Raw genomic sequence first — 21,140 nt, 5'->3', positions numbered from 1 at the left:
CTAAAGGCAGCCGCTTAACAACTGAGCCACCCAGATGCCCTGGCTGAGTCTCTCTTAATGGACTACATGAACGTATCTTCTTGGACCTGGCTTCGCAGTCCCTTAATTCTGAAGCACTATTTTTTGGGTATAATTTTAATATTTGCCTCAGATTGGATGCTTGCATTTTATCTCCAGATCCAGACTTTTCTACAGTGTGACCTGTGATGGAGTCATTGTGGGCTTTTTTAAGAACACCTACCTGATTTTTATAGGACTCATTTTCTGTAATTTTGCTTAATTTTCTCCTTGTACATTTTCACCTCCTCTGAAAGCTCTTGCTTTTACTTTTCCCATTTTTCTTTTCTGGAATCAGCTTCTTCTAACAAATTGCTCTTTCCTCTACTATTGTCATCCACTCATTATCTGCCACTATTCCAGGCATTTCCTTAATATAACCAGTGATTTTGAAATAATTTGCTCTGCTAAACCTGTGATGAATGCCTTGATCTCTTCCTCTGAAGAGAGTCTCCAAAAATTAAAATGGTAATAATTACTAACCCCATAACACATCAAAATCTCCACCCACCCTGTAGTCTCAGGTGTTTTGACTGAAAACCTTGCATTCTCCCTGGGTCTTTTGGGTCACCTTCAGAGACTGGGGTCTTAGCCCAAGTGATAATCATGGGAGCCACCTCAGTAAACCTGTTAATCCTTCCCTAAATCCTGCAATCGGAGCCGCCTTTATCTGTCTCGTGTTTTCGGTTCCTATTTCTTCCTCGGCAGGAAATAACTCTCATTTTCTTCTCACGCTGTTCTTCAATCCGGGAGTCCTTTGAGCTTACTGTTTGGGGAGGGACTTTCCTAGTCAGGACATTCAGGAGCTCAATACTGCTGCTTATCATGGGCGCCTGGGTGGCTCAGTCGGTTAAGCGGCTGCCTTCGGCTCAGGTCATGATCCCAGGGTCTTGGGATCGAGCCCCGTATCGGGCTCGCTGCTCAGTGGGGAGCCTGCTTCTCCCTCTCCTCCCCGCTCAGTGTTCTCACTCGCTACCTCTGTCTCTCGCTCTCAAATAAATAAAATCTTAAAAAAAAAAAAAATTAAAAAAAAAAAAACTGCTGCTTATCAGACACGCCCGTCCCTTCCCCCCCCCCCCCCCCCCCCCCCCGCCCAAGAAGGGCTCGCCCTGGTCCCGCCGCTCCAGTCTCAACACCGCCCGCTTCCACAGGCCCCAGCCCTGCCCCGCGCCCTGCCGACCAATCCCTGGCTCCGCTCCATGCGCGTCACAACGGCGCCCTCGCGGCCCCGCCCCCGGACGCCCGCCGCGGTGGCCCCGCCCCCGCCACGCTCTTTGCGTCCTTCCGGCTCCGTGGTGGAAGTAGCCCTTCGCCGCGTCTTCCTGGAGAAGAAGGTGGGGTTCCGCGGGTAAACCGGCCGGCGGTCAGGCCGGCAGCCGGAAGTGGGGCGGGGGCGCGGGCTCCCGGGGCTGTTGCTCCTGGGGCTGTTGCTTCTGGGTGCTGGGGTGCAGGGCCGAGCGGGAATCGGGCAAACCCACAGCAGCGGCGCTGAGGTAAACGCCGCGTACGCCCGACGGGCGGGAGTTGTGCACTCGGGCCTGCCGCGCGCCAGACCCCGCCCCTCGGAGGCCCCGCCCAGGGCGCGCTGCCAGGGGTTTCCATGGTGATGGTAAACAAGCCTCAACTGCCTCAGCTACAACTGCCAAGTTCCCCGCGTTCCACTCTCCTCTAGGTGCTCAGAGGGACGATCGAGGTGCCGGATGTGAAGAGAGGGAGAGTGGAGGCTCGGAGCCCGAGGTGAGGGGCGGGACGGGCGGCGGGTCCGAGGCCGAGGGCCGCACAACTGGAACCGACCGAGAGCTGGGCCCTTGGGTGTGGGGACAGCGGGACTGAAATTTGGAGTCGGGGGAGGCTAGGTCTGAAATCAGGGGCCTCACACACGGGAACCGAATGGGGACTGGGCACATAGGGGCTGCGGACGGCGGGGCGAGAGTTGGGGTCGGGAGAGGTAGGATCTGAGGTCAAAGGCCGCTTACTGGGGTACAAACCGGGGACTGAGTTCACTGGGGTCAAGGGTGGCGGGGCTGAGAATTGGGGTCGGGGGAGGTGGGGTCAGAGGTCAACGGCCTTACACTCAGGGACTGGACCACGGGCTGAGATTTCGGGTGCGGGGAGGCAGGCCTGAGATCAAGGGCCATATAAAGAACTGGACCGCTGGGCTGAGATTTAGGGCTGGGGGAGGTAGGGCCCGCGGCGAGGAAGGGAGGAAAGGCCTGATGCGGACTCCAGGGGTAGCAGAGCTTGAGCGCCCCTGCCAGGAATAGCGTGAGGGCACCTGGCGACCGTGGGAGAGGGGCTTCATTTAAAAATGAAAGCAGTACTTTCACGTGGTTGAGTTGCACCAGACTGGTTGGGAACTGACTCCTCCCCCCTCCCACGTTCCCGCTCGCTGAGCCTCCACTCTCGGTCTTTGCGGCCTTTTCTTCCTCTCCGTGCGGCGTGCGGGTCCTGAGCGCCAGTCTGCGTTTTGTCTCCTGCTTTTAGAGGTATAGTGTCTGCATTTTGGGTAGAAACTCTGGTTCTCGTGATCTTTGCCTGGTGACTGCACTTCTGCCGAGCGAGCTTAATCGGCCGTTTCTTTTTCCTTGTCTTTTATTTCTTTGTATCCTTGAACGTATTTTTTGCTGATTTTTGACTGCGCCTAAGAAACTTCTGGAGACTGCCGGCGCTCGCGCTGCGCCCTCTACCTTCAGCGTTCCCGCGTGGTTCACTGAAAGTGGCGCTGGGCGGCCTGGTGACGCCGAGCGAGTCTCGGGGACTGGACCGACCCTGGTCTTTTATAGACCTGGTTGGGAGGCCACAGGCCCCTCCCCGTTGATTTGTACCTTTAAGGAGCTCTCAGGTTCTTGCCAGACAAATCCCCAGACCCGGGAGAGCCCCCTCCCCAGCTCCTGCGGGACCTCCCCCCACACCCACCCCCGCCCCCGCCCGGCGTCCCTTGGGTCCCGGCCCGCTTGTCCGCTGGAAGCTCTTCGCAGTAGTTTATTTCCCCGAGGCCCCAGGACGAAGGAACGTGCTTCCTTCTCTAGTTCTCACAACTATCGGGGGGGGCCTCCGGGCTCCTGTCTGCCACTGCGGGCCGCGTGCGTGGCGGGAGAGGAGTCCGCGAGCGGCTGCGCGCTAAGGGGGGGAACCGCCCGGTGGGGCCCCGGGGGGGGGGCAGCGCCTCAGGTATCCGGAACCTGGTGGACCTGGAAGAGTTTTGAAGACTTCAAATACCCTTTCAATTCAAAACATTGTCGGAATTACCTATCGTAATGTAGTTCTATTATTTTTAGTCACGTTTTTAAAGGTTAACTATTTGTTTCTGAATTCCTAGTAAGAATGAAAATACCTCGGGTTCTCCGGTTAGACAAAAAGTATGTCAGTGAAAAGTGATGTTTTCAGTATTAATTTCTAGACACGATTCTGCATTTTAAAATAAGTGAGTAAATTTCTACTTTTAATGAATTTGGGAGCGATTGCTGATGTTATTAGTTACTAATGTTTAAGCAAGCCCATCTTCAGTCATCTCTTGTGCCCGTATGCATTTTGTAAATTGATTAGGCTTATTCTATATTACGGTCTCCTTTTTATTTTTAGTTTTTCTATTTTAACATTCTTTTTGTGGTATTTGCTTTTTTTGGATTTTTTTTTTAATTGGCAAGTGACTGGTTTTCATTTAAGTTTATTGGTACAAAGGTCTCAGTAAACATAAAATAATTCAAGTAAAAATGTGAATTGATTTAAGCGAAAAGACTGATTTAGGTTAGTCCTCAGATACGGCCAAAACTGTGAAGGAAGAGTGTAGAGACATATGGTGCCCATCCAGGATAAGTGCCTCCAGGGGCTGCAAAAATGGTAACGGGTCTCCTGAATCTGAGCTTTGGCTCTCAGACTTTTTGTAGAAGCACATTAATTGACCCTTACTGGGTCCAGGCACAGAGCTAGGAGTTTGATAGTGTTTTTAAGTCACATGCTCATGACCAGTCTGTAAGGGGGTGGGGGGGTATTGGCGTTATCCTTGTTGTACAGATGAGAAAATGGAGGCCCAGGGGGAAAATGAAGTCACTTGCCCAGGGAGGGAATAGGACTCAGGTCTGTCTGACAGGGACAGCCGTCCTCTGCCAGGGACCCTGCTCCCATCTTACTGGCCCGAATTGGAGTTCTTGTGGAAAACAAGAGGCAGATCAGAGGGAGAATCCGGCTCATCTAAGGCCGAGTCTGGCTTATTTGACAGCAAATCCCAGACATAATAAGGTTTTTATCCATAAATATTTTAGCTTATATTCTACAGATTTTTTTGAAAAAATATAACTACAGTACCATTATCACACCTGAAGAAATAATAATTCCTTGAGATCATCAAATACCCTGCATTCAAATGCACCTGCCTGTATAATCCAATAATATTTTTTTTATAGCTGGCTTGAATTGGAATCCAAACAAGGTCACACCTTATATTTGGTAGATAATCTCTCTCTCAGATTCTGTTAATCAGAGCAGTGCTGTCCAGTGGAAATATAATGCAAGCCACATATGTAATTTCATATTTTATAATAAAAAACATGTTCATTGTAATAATAATTTAGTTTAACATATGTTCAAAATATATCACGTAATTTTTAAATTACTTTTTTTTTTCAAATTAAGTTTTCAAATTCCAGTGTGTACTTTATATTTACAGCACATCTCAATTTGTACCAGCCACCTTTTAAGTGTGAACAAGTAACTACCTTATTAGTGCAATCTAGAGGTTCTCTTTTCTTTATTGAATAAATTAGGTTGAGTGTCACATACTGAGTTCCTTCCTCAGGCTTTGGGTTTTTCTGATTACATTCAATGGTGGTGTCTCAATCTCTGACCTCTGCATTTCCTGTAAAATGGTAGTTACCTCTAAAGGCTGTTCTGGTTCTGCTGAGATTATCTTTTTGGAAAGAATACTTCATTGGAGGTGCTGTCTACTCCTGCCGAAGCACTTACTTGGGTTCCCCCTTTGTGATGTTAGCAGCCATTGATGGTCTTTCCCTAAATCCATTGTTTTGTTAATATTTCCAAATTAGTGACACTTTAAATATTCCTTCTCATTTATTAGTAGGAATACTACTAGAGAGAGGAAACTTTCTTTGTTAATCATTTGGTTATTCTGTTGTACTTTATAAGTGGTAGGTTAAGTTTTTGATTCATTCCTGATGTTTATCAATATCCAACATAATTTAGTGATCTCTAGCATGTGCCCAAGATGCTTTTTCTGGTATCATTATGAAGTCATGAGTTCTAACATACAGGATGTGTTTTAATCCACTGTGGCTTTTATTCTCTTTGGTGCACAAATTATCCAATTTGTGGCCAGTGGGAGCCCTTCAGATTGGTTCCTGACTTTCTTGACACAACCACAGTGGTCTTTGACTCCTTCCTTAATTTAAGGTGTAATACTTCATTAAGTGGGTCCACCAAAGGTTATTCAGCTGGACTTCTAGTGGTGGGCAATTGGGTTGTTTCTAGCCTTTTCCTATTAGACTATACCTCTAACCCATTTTCCTTTTTGGGTGGTTGGACTATATTAAGGATATTAATGTTTTGGGGAAAAATTGGAAATGTCTTTCCTGTTTTACCATTGGTATTTTTGCTTAGCTTGGTGTTTTTTAGCTATGCATAAGAGGTTTGGAGGCTTTTGTTCTGGGTTTTTGTTTGTATTTATGTAATGAAATTTTTCAGTATTTTCTCATATTCTGGGTTTTGGGTCATGGTCAGGAAAGTTTTCCCTTCTCCCAGTTTATAGGGGAATTCATCAGTTTCCTTTTTTTCCTTATATTGTGTAGGATATTTCTTAGCATTTCTCATAAAACTTGAAAAATTCTTAGTTAACTCATTTGAGCTTCATTAATATGTCTGTGACAGATTGCAAGGATTGACTTTGAAATTATGAGCTACAATTGCATTTTTGGAATAAACCCAACTTGGTCATTATTGCTTTGTGTATTGCTGGATTTGGTTGGGTGATAATTTCTTTAGGATCTTTTCATCTGAGTTCATGAGCAAAATTAGCCTGTGAAACTCAATAAACTAATTCTAACACTCTTGGAAATGGAAAACCAATTCCAGGTTGATTGTAGACCAAAACATAAAAATGTAGATGAAAACAACAGAGCTTTTGAAGTTTAAAAAAATACCCATATGGTCTTGGCCTAAGAAAAAGATGTCTTTAAACACAGCACAAAAAGTGGTAATCATTAAGGGGGAAAAAGACTAGAATGAAAAATCCTGAATTCCTGTTAGGTTTCCCTGACAGTATGGCTCTTTTACAAAAATTCTCACCTAGTGTGGATATTACAAATTCCTCACCCTCTTATAAGTCTATCTACATTGCAGAGATGATCCATTATTGGCATCTCCATAGGTTTTTGTTCTGCTTTACACAAAATTTGTTTAGAATTACGCTGGCCAATAGAATATTAATGACAAATTTATTTTGTTTCATATTTAATTGAGATATAGTTCACATACCATATAGTTCACCCAGTTTAAAGGGTACAAATCAGGTTTTTAGTATATTCACAATGTTGTGAAAACCATCACTACTACTACCTAATTCAAGAACATTTTCTTACATTGAAATACCCTTAAGCATTCCTGGGATGAATTCCATTTGGTCATCTTGTGTAACTTTTCTTACATGTTGAATTCAGTTTGTAGTATTTTGTTGAGGAATTTTGCACCTGTCCTCATAAAGGATATTAGTATGTAGTTATCTCTTCCTGTGATGTCTGTCTGGTTTTGGTATCAGATTGTATTAGTTTAACTAGGGCTGCCATAACAAAATACTACAGACTGGGTTGTAACAGAAATTTATTGTCTTGCAGTTATAGAGGCTAGAAATCCTAGATCAAGGCATCAGTCACCAGGGTTGGTTCCTTCTAAGGGCCACGAGGAAATGATATATTCCAGACCTCTCTCCTTCGTTTGTTAGATGGCTGTCTTCTGTGTTTTGCATCATCTTGTCTGTGTCCAAATTTCCCCTTCTTGGAGGGATATCAGTCATAATGGAATATGGCTCATTCTAATGACCTCATTTTGTAAAAAGACTATCTCCAAATCTCTCATTCTGAGGTGCTGAGGTTAGGACTTAAGCATCTAAATTTTGGACACACATTTCAGCCCATAAAACAGGGTAATACTGGCCTTAGGAGAATGAGTTGGGATGTGTTTTAATATTTAATTTAGTATATTTGAATATATTTTGATCGACTATTATCCAAAATAATACTTTAATGTGTAATCAATATTTTAATATTGAGATGTTACATTCTTTTAATCTTTGCAATTTGGTGTGCATTTTATACTTACAGCACATCTCAATTTGTACTTGTCACTTTCAAGTGTTCAGTAGGCACGTGTGGTTAACGATCATATTTTTATCCTTTGTACCCAGTTTGTTCTTTCTCCAAAGCCATTTTTTTCTATACTTTAAATTTAGGAGTTTTAGCAGCATATGCCTAGGTTGTGTCTTAAAAATATCTGTTGGGAACTACACGACCACGTATATCTTAAGCCAGGAAAATCTCCCTTTCATTCTTTATCTGTTCTGCCTCCATTTGTGTCTTTTTCTCCTTCTGGAATTCCTATTATTGACATGTTATTTCTTTTGTCTTGTGTTACATCCGTGTGCTCCAAATTTCATCTTTTTCCCTTTCTGTTTCTTTCTCTTTGTTTTGAGATCTTTGTTCCACTTGGTTTTTCAGGCCACTGTGCTTTGTTTATTATTAATTTTATATTCAAAATTTTAGTACTAAAACAGTTTTATATTCTGTAATTGAGTATCTGAAAGTGCTCATTTTATTTTTCTGTTAAAAAAATTTAAGTGTTTTGTCCAGCACTTCTCATTCCCTTAAAACTGTCTACTGTTCTAAGCTGTTGTCTGAATGCATGGTATTCTCTCCGGGTGCTTGAGCCACTCTCCTGTGCATTGTCATGTTTCTTTCCTCTTGGATCTGTTCTCCACTCTCCCAGGGCAGTGTGCTGTGGTCCCCTGAGCGGCAAACACTGAGCACAAGATGCTACAGCAGTCTTCGCTCCTATGGCAGCTGCATGGGACCTGACAAGGTGTCAGCTCTCCACAGAGCCCCAGGAGGAAGCTGTAGGCCCCTTGAGGGGCTGTGGGCATGTACTGCAACCATCTCTCTGGAGACCATGAGTGTAACCCACAAGGCCTCCTGAGGCCTTTGCCCGGCTCTAGGATCTAAATGGTCACCCACCCAGGGGCTGCTTACTCAGGGGAAAGAGCTACAGGAAGGTTGGTAGGGGAGGTGGTTGGGAGACTGCTTAGCAATTGTATTTTCTTTAACAACCCCCCCCCCCTTAAATTTGTTAGCTATGCTGAATCATATTTCTTGTGGGGAGAGCACTACCAATTAATAGAGATGATGAAATTTTTCCCTCACTTGAAAACAGATTTTATCTTTAGCAATGGAAGTCAAATAGCAGTGTTTCTTTTTATGAAAACTTCATCTGATAATATATTTTTTTCCTCTGTGGTAACTTAGATTTTGATTCCTGAGTCACCTGCAGAATGCAATCAATAATACAGAGCAACAGTTGCTTGTTCTATGTTGGGTAAAAATTTGTCCCTTATGTTAATTTTAATATAAGCATTATAGATATAATTTACCTAACATCACATACTATTTTTGCTTTTTAGTTAACAGCTTTTGAGAAATGAACATTGAGGGAAAGTGTATTATTACCCCATACTTAGCTACAGTATGTAAACTAAAAGCCCTAATAATGAAAAGATAATGGAAAACAGCTTTCCTGTTGCATACAGATCATATATATCTCCTTTGATGGATAAAAATGTAGTAATAGCAATAAACATTTAGAATGTTAATAACATTTAATGATCCATCTACAGCTTCTCCTTAATAGCTCTGAGGTGGCTTTGTGTACTGAACTTGGCTTGTTGTACAAATTAGGGTCAGAGTTGTCACACTTCAGATGCCTCAGCCCCTTGAAATTTTGGCACAGCTGTGTGAGGGTGTGCTTTCTTGAAGTAGTTGGTTCAGAACTACATCATATTCTCGAGTATTTGACAGCAAGAAATGTTTAAGAGCCACTGAATTGGGACTTTATAGAATTGCTGGGTTAAGAGAGACATTTGAGGTTTCCAGTGGAACAGGAAAACTATCCATAATAAATTAGGGGTCTGGGCTCTGCTCATATACTGTCCCTAGACAGGGAATTGCTTTTTCTCCAGACCCATCTTGGCTCCTCAAGTGGAAAACAGACATAAGCAGCGGAAATAATATCTAAAATTCTCTTGTGAATTTAATAAGAACTGAGTATGAAGATTAAAAGGATTCGCCATGAGTTGCCTGGCTGGCTCAGTTGGTAGAGCATGCGACTCTTGATCCTCAGGGTTGTTAAGTTTGAGCCCCACATTGGGTGTAGAGGTTACTTAAAAAAATAAAATCTTTGGGGCCCCTGGGTGGCTCATTTGGTTAAGCGTCTGCCTTCGGCTCAGGTCATGATCCAGGGTCCTGGGAGCTCAGCAGGGCAGCCTGCTTCTCCCTCTCCCTCCTGCCCCCCACCTTGTGCTCTCTCTGTCAAATTAAAAAAAAAAAATCTTTAAAAAAAAAAAAAAAGGATTCACCACAAAGTAAAATATTTATAAAAAGCAACCAATACAAAAACAGACCTTGGCAAAGGGGTACTTTTAAAAATATAAAGAATTTGAACAAGCATTCAGGGAGGAATAAATAGGATAATGCACAAAGGAACAACAACAACAAAAATAGGGTCTTCCAAAAATCTCCTTTTATACCTTACGTATTTATTGGGGGAAAAAGTTTCACATTCCCACCCCTACTCATGCTTAGGATCTGTTTAAATGTCACTTCCTCAGAGCCCCAGTGTAAATTAATCCCCATTGTCTAGTTTTGGGTCATCCAGAATTTGTCATCATACATGTATTTCTTCGTTTCTTTTTTTTTTTTTTTTTTTAAAGATTTTATTATTTGTCAGAGCTTAAGCGGGGAGGAGGGGCAGAGGAAGAGGAGAAACCAGGCTCCCTGCTGAGCAGGGAGCCCTTTTTCTTCATTTTTTTAATTGATTTCCTAGTCCACTGCTCTGTGGATCTAGCACAGTGCCTGCATTTTTTAAGTGCACAATATTTCTGAGGTAATGAATGACTCTCCCAAGTTTGGTAAATTTTATCTACTGCACATCACTCAAATCTTCGCACAGTTGCTTCATTTCTATCACAATGTTTTTATTTCAGGGTACCATCAGTTTTTCCTAAACTTTATCTCATTGCTTCCCATCTCCTCTCCATGCATCTGTTCCCACCATTTGTTTTCCAGATAGCAGTTAGAGTGTTCTGTTGAAAAGCAGAAACACAAATTATACCACATTCCATTTTGAAACAATTTAAATGACTTCCCATTGGTCTTAGACTAAAGTACAAAATACCAAACCAGGCTTTCAAGGCTGTGGAGGATCTTCCTCTGCTTTCCTCTTTTCTACGGTCTAAGCACAACCTGCTCCCGGTGTCTTTGGTACAGGTTGTTCCTTCAAGCAGGAACCGTATCATGGCCGATCAATTATTAACCGTGGCCTCCCCGGCGTCATCAACCACTTAAGCCAAGAAGGCATATGTAAAACTACTTAACTGCAACAAATACATTCAAATAAAATGAGAAAACGCATACTAATCATATAAATTACCAAGATTCTATTTTGAAGAGGTTTTCAAGAAGTGAAATAAATGTTGATGAAGTAGTCAAGGTACCTCAGCTCTGTAGAGAGAATTCTTTCCAAAAACAAGCCAATTTTGTGGTTTAATTTTTCTTCAGAATACTGTTTTACTTCTCTTGAATTCATGAGTGTTTAGTGCCTGTGTATAACTTTCCATGGAATGGCTGGATTTTGATTCTTGTCACCCAGCTTCCACAATCAGGGACAGTTTTTCTTTACATTCCCCACCTAGTAATTTTTAAACAAATCCCAGCCAACACACTTGTTTCATCCACAGATATTTCCAGTGAATGAAACTCTAGAAAGTAATTCCTTTATTTTTAAACATAACTACAATTCTATATCTAAACTAAGTAAATATACTTTAAAAAACTTTAATATCAAATTTTTAGTCAGTGTTCAGATAATCTCAATGTTTGTCACTTTGACTCAAAATCAAATATGCCCCATGTGTTGTGAATCCATGATAAATCTCTTAAATTTCTTTTATTCAGTAAGTGTTCACTTGGTCTTTTTCCTTGGAGCTATTTTGTAATGAAGGACTGAACTCCTTTGCTAAAGTCTGGCTTCGCATACTCTCACCTAAGTAGGTTCCTCTTCCCTATAAATCCTATTCATTTCATAGTTATTTCTAGTAAGTAGATTCATACAATTTTCTTTTCTTAAATAATTTCATTACTAAAAGTATTTAACATACAGAAAAATAGACAAAAGTATAAGGAGACTCCATGTATGCATCGCCCAGTTTCCATAATTACTGAATCATCACCCGTTTGTTTCATCTGTAATCCCACTCCGTCCACTCAGAATCAGATTCTAGACATCAAATATATCTCAAGTATTGACTCCAAAAATAAAACCATAGCACCATAATTACAACTAAACTTTTTAAACTCCTTAATATAAAATTTAGTCACTGCTCACATTACAATTGCTTTATTTTATTTTATTTTTTTTTAAGATTTTACTTATTTGACAGAGGGCGAGCGAGCACTAGCACGGGGAGCGGCAGGGAGAGGGGAGAAGCAGGTTTCCCTCGGAGCAGGGAGCCCCACGCCGGGTCGATCCCACGACCCTGGGATCCTATGAGCCGAAGGCAGGCAGACGCTTAGCCAGCTGAGCTACCCAGGCCCCCCTGCAGTTGCTTTAATAATTATTTTCAAGATTGTTCTTTTGAACTCGGATACAGAGGTTCATGAAACGTAATTCTTTGTTGGATATTAAGAATTGCGAGTTTTAAAATTAATCTTTTAAACTGATGCAAAATATTTACATGTCTATGGCCAAATATATAAAACAAGGTCATGTATATACAAAGAGGTTCTGCCTTTTGTCTATTAGTTTCCATTGTAAATTCTTCCTGCTTTCAGAGGTTCTTTCAGTTTTGTTTTTTTTTTTAATTTCACGGTTTCTCCTTCCACATAAATCGTCCCAATCTACCCCTCCCCTGCGCTGGTACTCTGGACTTTTCCCCATCCTGGCACCTTCCTGAGAACTCACTCAGAACGGTCTTCCTCGTTGCTTTTCTTCCCTCCTTCCTCCCACTTCCTGCCTGGGCCGACCGCGCGGGCCGCGGGCCGCACCTGCAGGGCGCGTTTCCATTGGTGACATCTTGGCGGGCCCATCGGTGGCACTTCCTCCTTTACACCCCGTGACCCACGTCCGGCCCGCCGCCCTCAGTCACGCGGCCTCTGCCTCCGGGACGCAGCCCCGCGCGCCGGCCTTCCGGACTCCGGACCCGTCGTGGTGAGCCGCCGCGAGCGGACGACCCCCACCCGCCCGCCCATCCATCCTCATTCAGCCCCCAGTCCACCCCCCCACCTCCCGCGAGTCCCGGGAACTCGTCCCCCGTCCCCCACAACTTCCCCCCCCCATCCCGCCCGCTCCGGGAACTCTTTCTTTCCCCTCGTTGCCCCAGGAACTCTTCTCCCCCCGCGTCCCCACGGCCCCAGGAAGTCCCCCCGACCCGACCCAGGAGCTCCGCCCCCCACAGGTCCCGGGAACTCTTCCCTGGCCGCCCCAGAAAGCCCCCCCTGACTCGGGAGCTCCGCCCCCTCCCCCGCGGCTCCGGGAAGCCGGGACGGAGAACTCGGCCCCACCTCACTCCCTCCTCGGCGACGTCGGCGACCCCCCCCCCCCCCGCTTCAGTACGCTACCCCCCACCCGGGCTCTCCCTTCCCACCACCCGGCCCGGGAAGCCTTTGCCCAGTGACCTCTTTCCCCCTCCCCCCTCCCGCTCGGCCCGGGAAGCCTCTCTCCCCCTCCTCCCTCCCTCCTCTCTCGGCTCGTCCCGCCCCCGCCCCGGAAGCTCCCGCTGACCCCGCCCAGACCCCCGAGAAGGGGTGCTCCGGTCTCCCTTTTTCCTGTGGGGCCTGGCAGACGGTAGGGTCTCTCGCATCCGCCAGGTAGAGGCCGAGTGAGCCTCCCCCCAGCACCTCGTCCCCGTTTCCCCGCCCGAGGAGCTCAGCGCCTGCGACCGCCGCTGTGCTTCCCGCCGAAATCGCTCAGACGCGCCCCTGGCGGCCCGCGCGGCTGCGAGCTTAAGAGCGCAGTTTCAACCCTCGTATGAGGCGTTTGCCCGCAGCCAGTTGAGTTTCATTTTCAGGTTAATAACAAAAGGAGACGCACCTGGACTTTCCCCGGAGCCTTCTGCGTTTTTAAGCGTCGGGTGGAATTAGGGGTCCTTTGGCTGTAAACCGCGCTTGTTTGATGAAAATAGAAATCAGTCCTGCTACCCTCAGCGGTAAGTCTTGAGCAAAAAAGTCAACTGCGTAATCCTGGGGCAGCGTCTCTGCTCACTGTGATTTAAAAGTAGAACTTTGAGTAATTCGGAGACCCAGGACAACCTGGCTCTTGCGTGCTACCAGCTGCAGGTGAATATTTATTTACAAATAAGGGTGAAAATGCTTTAGGTCCTACTGCAGCACAAATAAGAGGGTGAAGCCAGGGTCCCACTTGAGTACCCCTCCCTGAACAGAGAGGATGGGAGTTTAAGCTGCCCTTGTACTCCGTAGATAAACCTTAATCAGTCATGGCACTCGGAGGCGCACCCTGTTTATCTTGATTGGATCTACCTGAATCCGAACTAAATCCCGTCTAACCAGTAGAGTGAAGGTGAGCCTCGCAGGAGTCCTAGGAGCCTGTTAGAAATGCAGAATCTTGCCTTATTCCGTATCTATTGTTTTAGAAACTTTGCATTTTAACAACATCCATCCATGGGTGGTCTGTGCCACAATACAGTGCGCTCACCTGGGGGAGTTGTGCAAAAATCCTTGGTCACATCCTGTACATTACAGTTAAATTAGAATCTCCAGGTGCAGGACCTAAAAGCAGTATTTTTTCACACTCCAGCGATTGCAAGGTAGTGCTCTGGTGAGACCCATGCTGTCAGTGCTTCAGCATGTGTTCGCGCGTGTACGCGTCCCGATTCAGTCTGGTGAAAATTGGCCTGTGTGTTTGGCCGCCCCTGCGCGTGCTTGCCCGAGGAGGGTTCCGTAGATGTTGGCCTGCAGACCACACTGGAAGGAGCTAGGAGCTGGGGTAAACCATAGAAGGGAATCAAGTAATTAAGATGCCTGGGTCCTTCTACCTTTTAGATTCCACTGTTCTAGGGGCAGAGGGGAGGGACGGATGAAGCTTTTTGAAAGCCATTTTCCAGAGAATTTGAAGTTACTCTTTCTTAAATTGTAATACTTCACGTTTATACCGGCCTCCCCACCACCACCCAGATGGTATCTAATGAAGTAATACAGGAGGCTAGTAAAGGCAAATTTATCTAAGAAGACACGCTCAACGACATTAACTTGACTTTCCCAGTTCCACTTTTCCAAAATTAAGAATGTGGTTTAGTTCTTCGACGTGCTCCGTGGATTTCACGTATCCTGGTCTTTGGGGACAGTTTCATCGCTTGGCTGTGGGCGATGGTAGTGATGATGTTTTTCTTGTTGAAAAGCATATTTCAAAATTTCCTCCCTTTATTCTCAAAGTCAGAGCAAATACAGGTCACAAGAAATGAAGTTACCAAATAAAACTGGGAAGGAAAGACGTTGAGTATCTCCACCCTGCCCCCCTCCGCCCCCCCCGGTTTCTTGTAAATCGTAAATCATGTTGAACAATTCTAGCAATCAACTCTCCACGGAGCTCATTCCAGTAAAGATCATGCTGCCTGGGGTCTCACCACCTGCCCCTTTTGTCCCTTCCCTACCCGGGACTGTTGTGGCCTTGCTCCACCCTCTCCCTGAAGAAGCCCCTCCCACCCGCGGTATTTAGATTTCCTCACAGAGCTTAGAGTTAGTTCTAAGTCTCCTCAAGGCTGGTGAGAGATTTCCCTGCTGTTAGCCTGTATTACCCTATGAAAAGGTAAACCTTTTAAATGCTGTGGGGTCAGTCCCGGGTGTGTGCTTTAGTTATGGAAGTCTCAGGGCTATAAAGGACCTCCAGCAGCCCCAGTCCTGCCTCTCCCGAGGAGGAGGAAGGGAGCTGGAGTCCATCCCAGCCACAGCACCACCACCCCTGATTGCCCTGGTGACTGTTGGGGCACTGAGGCAAGACGGCCGTATCACTCTTTTTTAGGACAGTTCGTTACCTACCAGGAGTGTCTCCGACTGTGGGCTTCCCCCCCCCCCCGGGTTCTTTAAGGTGAGCTCTTTTAAGAAAAGTAATTTCTGTTTACATTTGATATATTTAAGCAGGACATTTCTTAACACGAAGTAAGATTTTTGTCATTAGCTTTAAATCTAACGTGGAGCACAAATCTACAGCACTCTAATACTGAATTTTAGTTAATGTGCTAAGTACTGTAAAACTCCACGAGGGATCCAGATGGTGAAGGTTCTGAGGGCAAAATGAGGATATTGAGTTATATTTGCACCTAAAATTAGATTTTGTTTTGTGTTCCATCAGAAGTTTAGAAGAATATGGAGTTAGCAAGTAGGACTCCTCATGAGAAATGTAAGAGAACATTAATTCTGGAGTATAAATAAGCAATGAAAGTTTACATGTAGACGTGTTTTAGAGAAGAATTCTCTTCACCTTGCCTTCAGAGAAGTCTTTTTGATTCTGGAACTTTATTTTCTGAACCAGAACATTTATAATCTGTACTGTACTATTAAGTGTTTTAAGTAATTTTTATATGAAATGTTGGTGTTCATTTATGCTTCCTGCATGTCTTTTTCAGCCTAGACTGCCATATTGTAGAGGGAGGTGTTGACCTCGCATGGCCATCAATTAATCTCTTGCTAATCTTGGACCTGCTGTGCTGGGGGTGGGGCCACAGTAACCAGTGGAACAGACAGTCTGTCCCTGCTAGGCTCTCCCAAGCAGTTTTGAAGACACATTTTAAACAAATCAGAGCAAGAGTGCTATGGGAGCATAGAACCATAAGACTTAATTTGTAGAAGGGGAAGGTCTTGTGGGAAGGTCGTATGTTTGAGCTGAGACCTTAAGGATTAGTTGGATTTAGCTAGACAGAAGGTTGGGTGGAATATATTTGGGCAGATAATTACCATGTGTGGTCAAATCCCAGGGAGCAGAAAGCCTGGCACATTCCAGGCACAGAAATGAATAAAGGAGTGGGGGTTTTTTTGCTGCTGCTGTTTTTTTTTTTTTTTTTTTTTTTTGATGGGAGTGATGCAAGCTACATAAGTGTGTTGTAGGCCAAAGTTGCAAGATCTAAGTACCCCCTTAGCTCTGTAGTTTGTGTTCCAGTGCCACTGGGAAGCCACTGAGGATTTGGAACAGGAGAATGACAAAGTTGGTTTAGAACACTTGAGCTGCAGATTGGGTTGCGATAAGGGCTAGCCATTACACTTGGAGAAGTTTAAGAACCAGATAAGAATATCCTGGCATGGGCTGTTGGTACTGGAATTAGAAATGAGGAAGTAGAAAGGGATAGGAGGGCAATGCAGAAAGAAAAAGTTTTGACAATTGAGATCACAAAGGAATGAATTACTGAGCTCTTACTGTGCCATGGCAATGGCTAGGGACTGAGCATAGAATTGTGAGAAACCTTTATATTACTTGTTGAAATCAAATAGTTCTTGAGAAGGATTTAGAAATGTTAGGGTGGTGAATGAAATCACTCCAGAGAGCTAATGAAATCATTGGATTTGAGGGCTTGGGCAAAGTTGTCCAAGGATTACTTCACTTTCTAGAACCTCAGGATGACAGGTAAGGCTATTTATATCTGCAGCTGGGGTGCTATAGAAGAGTTTCAGAGAAAATGCTGCTTTTATTTATGGGGTATAGGGGCTATGGAGTAGAGTTTTGTATACGAGTCTGGGCCTCAGGAAGTCTGAGGCTGAGGACTTGAGTGTCCTGGGCCCAGGGCTGGTTGACCATGGAGATCACATGAGGCTGCCTAGAAAAGGAATCACTGGAAGAAGCTGGGAGAACATATCTAAGGAATTAATAGAAAACCAGGAGACGATGCATCATCAGGAGCCAGAGAGAGAAAGGATTTCCAGAGGGAGTGGTTAAATCCTGCTGTGGGAACAAGTAAAATGAAGATAAGAAAATTCTTTCTTGGCAAGGAGAGGTCTTGCCCTTTGGATGGTGAGGAGTAGAGGTGATAGTAGAGGCCTGCCTTCTGAGATTTTACTGAGGGGGTCAGCAAATCAGCAAGTAGCTGGAGGCAAAGTTGATGTCAGGAAAGGTATATTACGGCATTGGTTAGAAATGGGCATACTTAATTACTAAGGAGGTTGTCTTCAGTGAAGAGACTGTGAAGATAAATTTCTCTTGGCATCTGGGTGGCTCAGTTGATTGTCTGACTCGATCTCAGCTCAGGTCTTGACCCCCTTGGATCAGGAGGATTGTGAGTTCAAGCCCCGCATTGGGCTTATTCTTAGGCATGGAGCCCACTTAAAAAAATAATAATAATTTCTCTAGGTGAGTGGAGTTGGGACCAGAGCGGGATTGTGATCCTGCTAATGATATCAGCTAATAAGAGAAGCAACTCCTTGTTTATAAATTTCTAGACTTTGTGGTAGTTACTTCATTTGATCTCTATTCTTTGAACCAGATGAGATGATCAGTTGAAGATAGGGGAGATTAGAATAGTTGAGGTTGCCATAGACAACTCAGGGCTTTGGGAGAGTGGAGGGGGGTGGAACTGTAGGCAGTGTTGAGGGCCCATTTTAAGGTTGGTGGCCCTGATTCTACAGTAGTCATTCTCAGCTGGGAGCATTTGGGAATATCTGGAGACCTTTGGGGTTGTCACACCTGGGGAGGGGGTGCTATTGGTGGCTAGTGGGCAGAGGCCACGGATGCTGCGTAATATCCTACAGCGCACAGGCCTGTTCCCCACAACAAAGAATTGTCTGGTCCAAAATACGAAACATTTTGCCTGGCTGTGTGCCCCTGAGCCACCCAGTATTAACCATGAAACATACTTAATCTTCCTGGGCTTTTTTTATTGGGCACATACAATAAAGGAGGAGGAACATATGAATTCTATTTGTTGTAGGGGGATGGACTGAAGTCATTACAAAATTATCCTTTTGCGTGTTGGTAGTTATAAATTGCTACGTAGAGTGACTTCATCAAATACTTAAATTACTGAATTACTAAATTTATTAAAATTATGGTGAGTCAAAATGGTAGTTTGTCAGTAATTTGGTTTTATCTGATACTAGTGCAGTTGAGCATTTCCTATTACAAATTTGCTCTGCCTTTTTTCTAGTAACAAGAAAATGTCTTTTTACTTGAGCAATGTAATAATATCATGTTTACCTCCAGTTCTGAAAAGTTCTCTCACTATTTCTAAATATTGGCTTATTTCATTCTTTTGTCTTCCCTTCTAACTTAAAATAATTTGACTGTTAGAATTGATAGGTCTTGGCTTGTTGACTGAAGCTTCCAGATCGCTATTTATTTTTTAAGACTCATAATTTGTTCTTTTTCAGTCTGTGAGTAATACATACATCTTTGGGGAGACCTGGGATTGAATCTCAGCTCAAATGTATTAGGTGTATTTCTTAACATATTTTACTCTTCTTTTTTCATCTGTAAAATCAGGAAAACAAGATTTACTGCATATTCTTGTATATAATAAGTGAAAAATTATGTAAAGTAGTTTTTGCTTTCTTTTCAGCCACAAAAAGCTGCACCCAAGCTTGTTTGACGTCTGTCCTCTCAAGTGTCCATGATGCTGGGCCCCGAGGGAGGTGAAGGCTTTGTGGTCAAGCTCCGTGGCCTGCCCTGGTCCTGCTCTGTTGAGGATGTGCAGAATTTCCTTTCTGACTGCACAATTCATGATGGGGCTGCAGGCGTTCATTTCATCTACACTAGAGAAGGCAGGCAGAGTGGTGAGGCTTTTGTTGAACTTGAATCAGAAGATGATGTAAAAATGGCCCTTAAAAAAGACAGGGAAAGCATGGGACACCGGTACATTGAGGTGTTCAAATCCCACAGAACCGAGATGGATTGGGTGTTGAAGCACAGCGGTCCAAACAGTGCTGACACCGCCAATGATGGCTTCGTGCGGCTTCGAGGACTCCCATTTGGATGCACCAAGGAAGAAATTGTTCAGTTCTTCTCAGGGTTGGAAATTGTGCCAAACGGGATCACATTGCCTGTGGACCCCGAGGGCAAGATTACAGGGGAAGCCTTTGTGCAGTTTGCCTCCCAGGAATTAGCTGAGAAGGCCCTAGGGAAGCACAAGGAGAGAATAGGGCACAGGTATATTGAAGTGTTCAAGAGCAGTCAGGAAGAAGTTAGGTCATACTCAGATCCCCCTCTGAAATTCATGTCTGTACAGCGGCCGGGGCCCTATGACCGCCCCGGCACAGCCAGGAGGTATATTGGCATTGTCAAGCAAGCGGGCCTGGAGAGGATGAGGTCTGGTGCATATAGTGCAGGCTATGGGGGCTATGAGGAGTACAGCGGCCTCAGCGATGGCTACGGCTTCACCACTGATCTGTTCGGGAGAGACCTCAGTTACTGTCTCTCGGGCATGTATGACCACAGATACGGAGACGGCGAGTTCACTGTCCAGAGTACCACTGGGCACTGCGTCCACATGAGAGGGCTGCCATACAAAGCCACAGAGAACGACATTTACAACTTCTTCTCTCCACTCAACCCTGTGAGAGTCCATATTGAGATTGGCCCTGATGGAAGAGTGACGGGCGAAGCCGATGTCGAGTTTGCCACTCACGAAGAAGCTGTGGCAGCTATGTCCAAAGACCGGGCCAACATGCAACACAGATACATAGAACTTTTCCTGAATTCCACAACTGGGGCCAGCAATGGGGCATATAGCAGCCAGATGATGCAAGGCATGGGGGTGTCAGCCCAGTCCACTTACAGTGGCCTTGAGAGCCAGTCTGTGAGCGGCTGTTACGGGGCTGGCTATGGAGGCCAGAACAGCATGGGTGGATATGACTAGTTTTGTAGGAGCATTTGAGTTACTGCAATCATTTTCACAGGCAGCCAACAAGCAGTGAAAAGCAATTATTACTCTAGAGGAAGCTGTGGGACCCATTTTGCACCATGAGTTTGTGAAATCTGGATTAAAAAATTACCTCTTCAGTGTTTTCTCATGCAAACTTTATTCTAGCATGTGATATTGAGTAAACTAAAACTATTTTCAGCTTTTCTCAATTAACATTTTGGTAGTGTACTTCAGAGTGATGTTATCTGAGTTAAAGTAGTTTTAAGTACATTAAATGGATCTTTTACACCACATCACCGTGAATACATTGGGGAGACGTGCTTTTTTGGAAAACTCAAGGTGCTAGATCCCTGATTCAAAGAGGAACATTTCTCATGTTTGTTCATTCTAGTTTATTTTCATTTAAAATCTTTTAGGTTAAGTTTAAGCTTTTAAAAATAAGTTAGTTTTGAAAATTGAGACACATTACTAATACTGTAGGAATTGGTGAGGCCTTGACTTAAAACTTTCTTTGTACTGTGATTTCCTTTTGGGTGTATTTTGCTAAGTGAAACTTGTTAAATTTTTTTGTTAACTAAATTTTTTTCTTAAAATAAAGATTTTTTCACAATGACTGGCACCGACTATATACTCACCAAAAAGTAGCAGAATGGGTGGTTGAAGAGAATTTAATAGTGCTGTATTTCAGTGTGAATTTCAAAATAATTTAGCACATGAAATCTAAGATTTTCTTTATATTCCTATACCAAGGCTAAATTAAAGTTGATTTTTAAAAATGTTAAATATGAGTGGTGGAAATGGTGACTGGAAACACATCCCAGAGAGTATGAAAATAGAAGCACACAGGCCCAGTCTCACTTTGAGACTGGAGTGCTGTTATCAGCCATTTGTAATGTCCTGCTCTATCCCTTATTTTATGCTGAGTCCTGTTCATTTCTCATAGCTAGAGATCCTTAAT

General features: G+C 44.3%; 1 protein-coding gene and 1 long non-coding RNA gene across 9 annotated transcripts; one reads left to right on the top strand and one right to left on the bottom strand.

Annotated features, from left to right (window-relative positions):
* Nucleotides 1–1,311: 1,311 nt before the first annotated feature.
* Nucleotides 1,312–20,795, top strand: HNRNPF (heterogeneous nuclear ribonucleoprotein F). Of its 8 annotated transcripts, XM_036087062.2 has the most exons (5): nt 1,329–1,391; nt 1,730–1,794; nt 13,394–13,531; nt 15,361–15,426; nt 18,881–20,795. In XM_036087062.2, the coding sequence occupies exon 5, from the start codon at nt 18,932–18,934 to the stop codon at nt 20,174–20,176; it is 1,245 nt and encodes a 414-aa protein (XP_035942955.1). In that variant the 5' UTR covers nt 1,329–1,391; nt 1,730–1,794; nt 13,394–13,531; nt 15,361–15,426; nt 18,881–18,931; the 3' UTR covers nt 20,177–20,795. The 8 variants fall into 8 exon arrangements, with proteins under 8 accessions (XP_035942964.1, XP_035942962.1, XP_035942955.1 ...); XM_036087066.2 differs by lacking the exon at nt 13,394–13,531; XM_078077417.1 differs by lacking the exons at nt 1,329–1,391; nt 1,730–1,794 and adding an exon at nt 12,396–12,534.
* On the bottom strand, nt 10,017–12,452 carry LOC118532447 (uncharacterized). Its single transcript, XR_004915715.2, has 2 exons — nt 12,289–12,452; nt 10,017–10,411 (listed from the first exon to the last, which is right to left on the bottom strand). It is a non-coding gene; the product is annotated as an uncharacterized LOC118532447 (long non-coding RNA).
* Nucleotides 20,796–21,140: the final 345 nt, after the last annotated feature.

Source organism: Halichoerus grypus, chromosome 7 (genome assembly GCF_964656455.1).
Source record: "Halichoerus grypus chromosome 7, mHalGry1.hap1.1, whole genome shotgun sequence".
Taxonomy (NCBI): Eukaryota; Metazoa; Chordata; class Mammalia; order Carnivora; family Phocidae; genus Halichoerus; species Halichoerus grypus.
The sequence above is the reverse complement of the archived record's forward strand: the minus strand, read 5'-3'. Positions and strand labels throughout refer to the sequence as shown.